Here is a 7,439-nt window from a genome sequence, read left to right as displayed (position 1 = left end):
TGAGCTAAGCCATCTTTCCAGTCCAACATGGGTAGTTTAAAACTGTGGAGCTGGAGAGATGGCTCAGGGGTTAAGAGCACTGACTGCTCTTCCAGAGGTCCTGAGTTCAAATCCCAGGAACCACATGGTGGCTCACAACCATCTGTAATGGTTTCCGATGCCCTCTTCTGGTGTGTCTGAAGACAGTGACAGTGTACTCACATGAAATAAATAAGTAAATGTTTTAAAAAAAAAAACAAAAACTTTTCTGTGGTGATAATGGTGAGCCAGGGCAGATAGTACTGGCCAGCCAGAGTCTAGTCTGGAACCTGGTGCAGAGGATGGATGGGAGATGGCAGCAGTGGTGTGTGCTCTATGTAGTCAGAACATTAATTAGTGTGGTTCTGAGGGGTGGGGAGAAGTTGAAAAGAGCATTGATGTGGTGGTTTGAATAAATATGGCTGCCAGAGACTCACAGGGAGTGGCATTATTGGAGAGTTAGCTTTGTTAGAGTAGGTGTGGCCTTTGGAGTAGGTGTGGCCTTGTTGGAGTAGGTGTGGCCTTGTTGGAGTAGGTGTGGCCTTGGAGTAGGTGTGGCCTTGTTGGAGGAAGTGTGCCTGTCACAGGGGATGGATGTTGAGGTTTCAGATGCTCAAGTCAGACCCAGTGTCACTCTCTTTTTGCTGCCTGCAGATCCAGACATAGAATAGAAGTCTCAGCTACCTCCTTCCTCTCTAGCGCCATGTCTGCCTATGTGAGGACATGCTTCCTGACGTGATAATAATGGATTAAACCTTTGAACTGTAAGCTAACCCCAATTAAATGAATATGGTGTCTCTTCACAGAAAACAACAACAACAACAACAGCAGCAACAACAACAACACCTTAACTAAGATGTTTAGTGACTAAAAACTAGCTAGAAAGAACAGACATGTGGAGGCTGGGAGACTCTAGTCCTGAGTAACCCAAGTTACAACATCAAGTCATCTACTTTTTTCCCCCTCAAAGGCAGAGTCTTTGGAAAGCAGCCTTGAGCAGCTGAGGTGACACTCCTTGTCTAGTATTAGGAATATTGAAGGAGTTAGGATGCATTTGTGACTGCTGTCCCTAGAGGATTCCAATTATTCCTTCCCTACCCTGAGGCTGGGGAAAAAGACCTCAGGGCTCTAGTTCTGAGAGAGAGAGAGAGAGAGAGAGAGAGAGAGAGAGAGAGAGAGAGAGAGAGAGAGAGAGAGAGACTCATAGCACCAGACCAGCCTGGCCCTGGGAGGCTTGTTAGTGACTGCAGAGCCTCTGGGACAGAAGCTCCAAGGACCCCAGAATATGAGATCGTGGGTCCTCAGCCCCTCCCTTCTTAGGCAGAAAGGGACATTCACAGGGACGTGAGAAGCTATCCTGTCCATGGTGAGTCACCTTCTGATTGCAGAGCCACCTGCCCATCCCCGTCGTAGGGAGAGGTCTAAAAATGGATGGAGGCAGGGACGGTTTCCAGATTGTCTGGACAGTGACTTCCTTCCGTGGAGCTTGTCTCAAAGGCGTTCAATTCTTATTTTGAGTTTGGTCTGCAGCCTCCACGAGAATCTGTGATGTGCGCAGAAGGGAACAGGAGGGAGCCCCTTCCCGCTCTGAACCCTGCAGACACAGAACCCTGGTACACAGATCGTGGCGAGACAGAGACAAGCGGGCTTGGGACTGTGGGGCTACACACTCACGCAGCCCAGAGTTACATGGGCACTCACAGACATGGACACACAGATGCAGAGAGAGAGAGAGAGAGAGAGAGAGAGAGAGAGAGAGAGAGAGAGAGAGAGAGAGAGAACCTTGTAGGGTGAGAGCTGGAAGTGGCAGGAGAGGGGTTCCTGATGAAGAAATGAGGACCAGATCCTCTCCCTAGGATTTCTAGCTTCCTGTCTCCCCACACTTCTCAGGAAGGACTCTAGGACTCTGGCTGTCACAGTGGGGATGACACTGACAGGTCCCTGAACTCAGCACCCACAGGTAACTCCTGTAGGCAAGGACTGTTCCAGGAACTCCATTGGGTACACACTTCATAGGCTCCAAGTGAGCAGAGGAAGATTGCAGGCGCCATCAAGTGACTTCTTGGACACGCCTGTCTTCCTGTCTAAGCGGTGGGAGCACGATTCTGGTCCTGAGTTTACCCCATGTCTCAGCCAGGTTCTTTTAGCTGTTGGAATGCTGGTACCTTGAGTCCTGTGTTTGAGTTGGGTTTCCAGTCTTCATGAAAGGTCTTAGATGGCTGGTAGTGTAGCCGCCTGCAGGATTTCCTGTTCGCCTTGGTTTTGGGGTTGGGAACTTGGTCACAGCACTATTTGTCAGCCGTGAATTCATGGGCGTTGTCTTGGAGTTCACAGATGAGGCTCAGAGGGTTGCAGCCAGCTGCCAGGGGTCATCATGTCCCTTGCAAGTATGTTCTGGGGACTCAGGACCTCACACTTGAACGGCAAGCATTCTTCCCCTGCTGGGCATCTCCTCAGCCCAGTGGTGAACCTTTATTGGCTGTCTGCCTTCCCTGGTTCATTACTTTTTCCATACACTGTTGAGTCACCAGTTCTCATCTAGGAACTCTTTCTAGATCTAAATAAGCTTACTCTCTCCTTTCTCTATCTAAAGATCTTTACCTTGTATCTATGGCCATGTTGCTCTGAGTGTGCCTCACTTTGTCCTCAGAAGCTAAGCAAGGTTAGACCTGCTTAGTACTTGGATGGGAGACCTAGGAATACTGGTTTAATTATTATTATTACTATTTTTTTTTGCTCTGTGACTTTTTTTTTTAAAGATTTTTAATGTGTTTGTGTGCCACCCACTATTGGATCTAAAAGCAAACCCCCATCCTCCGAAAGAGGAGGAAGTCCTCTTAACCACTGAGCCGTTTCTTCAGGCCCTGATTTTTTTTTTTTTTTTTTTTTTGGTTCTTTTTTTCGGAGCTGGGGACCGAACCCAGGGCCTTGCGCTTCCTAGGTAAGCGCTCTACCACTGAGCTAAATCCCCAGCCCCCAGGCCCTGATTTATACATTGTATTTTTTCTTTCTTTTGTTTTTATTTCATGCGTGTTGCATGTATGTCTGTGTAAGAGTGTTGGATCAGAGACAGCTGTGAGCTGCTATGGGGGTCCCGGGAGTTGAACCCAGGTCCTCTCAAAGAGCAGCCAGTACTCTTCACATTAGAGCTACCTCTCCAGCACCTCTTTTCTTTTTCTTTCCCTTTTTCTTCTCTCTTGACTGGGTTTCTTCTGTGTAGCTCTGGCTGTCCTGAAACTCACCCGGTAGACCAAGCTGGCCTTGACCTCAGAGGTCTGCCTGTCTCTGCTTCTATTGGTTTTAAAGGCGTGCACCAACACCACCTGATAATTCTTATCTTCTTATATGTTGAGGAGACACCTTTGCTGGCTGGGTATTAACTGATCATTTCTGAGTCCCTCTGTCCTGTCTGCAAACCGGTGATGATTCTCCTACTTCACATCTACGCCTAGCCCTACCTTGTTCTGGTAACCCTGTCTCCTCTCAGGCTCCTGAGAAACAGCAGGACAATGGGACCTGGCCGGTGACAGAGTTCATCCTGGTGGGATTCTCCAACCTCCCAGACCTGAGGCCCACTCTCTTCATCTTGTTCCTCCTCACCTACCTGGTCACACTCAGTGGCAACGCCACCATCATCACCATCATCCAGGTGGATCACACTCTCCACACACCTATGTACCGCTTCCTGGCCGTGCTCTCCCTCTCTGAGACCTGCTACATGCTGGTCACCATCCCCAACATGCTGGCTCATCTCCTGATGGAGAGCCAGGTCATCTCCATCGCAGGCTGTCGGGCCCAGATGTTCTTCTTCCTAGGCTTGGGTTGCAGCCACTGTTTCCTCCTGACCCTGATGGGTTATGACAGGTACGTGGCCATCTGCCATCCCTTGCGCTACTCTGTGATCATGAGACCCACGGTTTGCCTGTGTTTGGGAGCCTTGGTTTTCTGTTCTGGTTTCTCGGTGGCCTTGATTGAGACCTGCATGATCTTCTCCTCGCCCTTCTGTGGCGCAGGCCACGTGGAGCACTTCTTCTGTGATATCGCGCCTGTGCTGAAACTAAGCTGTGCTGAGAGTTCGCTCAAGGCGCTCGGCATCTTCTTCCTGAGCATCCTCGTCGTGCTGTTCTCCTTCCTCCTCATCCTCCTATCCTACGCCTTCATCGTGGCAGCCATCGTGAGGATCCCTTCAGCTGCTGGCCGGCGCAAAGCCTTCTCCACCTGCGCGGCCCATCTCACGGTGGTCATCGTGCATTTTGGCTGTGTCTCCATCATCTACCTGCGGCCAGACTCCGGGGCAAACCCCTCCCAGGACCGCCTGGTGGCAGTGTTCTACACAGTGGTGACGCCGCTGCTGAACCCTGTGGTATATACCCTGAGGAACAAGGAGGTGAGGGTAGCCCTGAGGAAAAACCTGGCGCGGGGCTGTGGAGTATTTAAGTAAGAAATTTTGTGTGTATGAGTTTCTGTAATAATCAATGCAAATATATTTAAAAAAACAAGACCTTCGTCATGGAACTCTAGTTCCCTACTGGGAAAACAGGAGGCAATCCCATGACTTATGAAATAACTTCTGTTATTTGTCAGTGCCTGAGACAATGTAACCACAATAAAGTGTCTCATCTTTGTCATGGGTTCTTGAACTTGATGTGGTGCAATGCCTAGTACCTGCCAGTAGAGGGCGCCACCGATGCAACTCATGGTTGGAGAGGGGCAGAGGGCAGTTTTTTCTTCTTTAACATTTTAACATGGCTCAGTGGTTAAATGCACTGACTGTTCTCCCAGAGGTCCTGAGTTCAAATCCCAGCAACCACAGGGTGACTCACAACCATCTGTAATGGGACTGCCCTCTTCTGGTGTGCCTGAAGACAGCTACAATGTACTCATATAGAATAAATAAATAAAATCTTTAAAAAATTAACATTTAAGATAGCATTATTAAAATTTTAGTTTCTTAATTTTTTTCGTGCAATAGATTTTTATTATAGTCTTTCTCCTCCCGAATCCTCATCCCCTTACCCACTCAACTTCCTGTTAGTGATTCCCTCAACAGATAGCAGTGTTTAAACAAAAACTGCTGGTTTTAAAATTTTACTTGAGAACTTCATGTATGAGAACTATGTCTATATCATTTCCATTTTCCACCCCACTCCAGTGTCTACATAGAAGTTTTAACCTGGAGAGGGAGTGAGGAGCGAGGCCCACAGACCAGAGGTGTAGCTCAGTGGGAATACATGCCCAGTGCATGCAAGGCCCTGGGTGGGGTTTGTTTGTTTTTTGTTTTTTAATTTCCCTGGCTCTTCAAGACTGCCCATTGGTCAGAATCACACATTTAAGTGCAGTTTTTTAAAAAAGTACTTTTAGTTTAGTTTAGTTTGTTTGTTTTTCAAGACAGTTTTTCTGCATAGCCTTGGCTGGACTGGAACTCTCTCTGTAAACCAGGCTCTTGAATTTATAAATCTGTGTGCCTCGGCCTCCTGGGTGCTGGGATTAAAGGCACGCACCACCTCTGCCTGGCTCAGAAAAGTTCCATCTAAATTAAAATGTTAAATTAGCATACAAAATAGTGGACTAAAAATTATCTTTCTCTCAAATATTACTCTGTCTCCAGTTTCCCCTCCCTCCTCACCTCCCAGTCCCTCTGTCCTACTTCTCCTCTCTCCCAGATCTGCCCCTTCCATAATGGATTTCTTAGTAGCATAGCATACATATGTGTTACTAAACTTCGTTCAACATTCATCCTCCTCCCCCACTCCCACCCCAACCTCTTAGCTCAATTTTGCGGGTCCCCATTCTACTCCAAAGAGTGCCCTTCTGCTTTCAAGCCAGATGCACTTCATTACTGTTTACTACACCCCAAATGTGTGTGTGTGCTCACACTCACATACTCGCACATATACACACACACGCACACACACACTCACACACTCACACATATACACACACGCACTCACACTCACATACACTCACACATATACACACACTCACAACACTCACACTCACTCACATACTCACTCACACACTCACACACTCATGCACACTTACACACTTACACACACACACACTCACACACACTCACACACACCCACACATATACACACTCACACACACTCACAACACTCACACACTCACACACACACTCACACACATACATATACATACACACACTCACACACACACTCACACGCACTTACACACACATACACTCACACACATACATACACATAAACTCACACACACACACACACACACACGTGTGTGCACAAAGATAAGAGATCTTTTTCTCCTGTCTCATAGTCCCATTTCTAGTTTCACCACAGTACAACCCCCTCTGTGTGCACACAAGTATCAATTTAAATCTAGGGTCCACTCATGAAAGAAAAAATATGGTACTTGTATTTCTCAAAAATTTCTTTAAAACGATTATTTTAAAAATGTGAGTGAGTCTTATGCTTACACAGATGTCTGTGCACCAAGTAAGTGTATTCCGGTACCCAGCAAGGCCAGAAGAGTTTGTACTGATTCTTCTGCATGTATAGTCATAGACAGTTGTGAGCTGCCTAGTGGGTGCTGGGGTCCCAAGACTTCTGGAAGAGAAGCCAGTGCTCCTAACCACTGAGCCACCTCTCCAGCCCCAGAGTCAGTTTTCTGAATCTGGCTTGTTTCACTTAACACGATGATTTCTACTTCCATGCATTTTCCTGCATGTGCAACGATTTTAGTTTTCCTTACGGTTGAATAAAATTCCATTACACGTGTTCCAGTTTTCTTTACCATCAGTCAGTGGGCATTTAGTCCTGTTCCATTTCCTTGCTTTTGTGAATAAAGCAGCAGTAAACATGGGTATACAAGGGTCTTTGTGTTCTGTCTATCTAACGTCCCCCAGGTAGATGTCCCATAGTGGGACATCTGTGAAACCTGTATGTGGATTTCTATGGTGGCTACACTATACTCAGTTTCCACTGCTAGTGTGGAGAACTAATTTTCTCCCACGTCCTTGCCAATATTTGTGTCAGTGGTTGTCTTGGAGAGAATCGTTCTGAGCAGGGTAAGATGGCGTTTCAAAGCAGTATTACTTTATGTTTTCCAGATGGTTAATAAAGTTGCCAACCAGACCCCCAGAGCTCCCAGGGACTAAACCACCAACCAAAGAGTACACATGGAGGGACCCATGGCTCCAGCTGCATGGGTAGCAGAGGATGGCCGTGTCGGGCATCAACCGGAGGGGAGGCCCTTGGTCCTGTGGAGGCTCGAAGCTCCAGCAGAGGGGAATGCCAGGACAGTGAGACAGGAGTGGGTAGGTGGGTGTAGGAGCACCCTCACAGAAGCAGGGAGGATGGGGGTTTGTGAAGAGGAAACCAGCATTTGAAATGTAAATAAATAAAATAACCAATAAAAAGAAAAAAAAAGAACGCTGAATATTT

At 47.3% G+C, this 7,439-nt stretch overlaps 1 protein-coding gene across 1 annotated transcript; it reads left to right on the top strand.

Moving 5' to 3' along the window:
* Nucleotides 1–1,336: 1,336 nt before the first annotated feature.
* Nucleotides 1,337–4,936, top strand: Olr1088 (olfactory receptor 1088). Its single transcript, XM_063264373.1, has 2 exons — nt 1,337–1,384; nt 3,506–4,936. Exons 1-2 carry the CDS (start codon nt 1,382–1,384, stop codon nt 4,457–4,459), a joined length of 957 nt encoding a protein of 318 aa, XP_063120443.1. The 5' UTR covers nt 1,337–1,381; the 3' UTR covers nt 4,460–4,936.
* The last annotated feature ends 2,503 nt before the right edge of the window (nt 4,937–7,439 follow it).

This window comes from Rattus norvegicus, chromosome 7, assembly GCF_036323735.1.
Source record: "Rattus norvegicus strain BN/NHsdMcwi chromosome 7, GRCr8, whole genome shotgun sequence".
Taxonomy (NCBI): domain Eukaryota; kingdom Metazoa; phylum Chordata; class Mammalia; order Rodentia; family Muridae; genus Rattus; species Rattus norvegicus.
The sequence above is the reverse complement of the archived record's forward strand: the minus strand, read 5'-3'. Positions and strand labels throughout refer to the sequence as shown.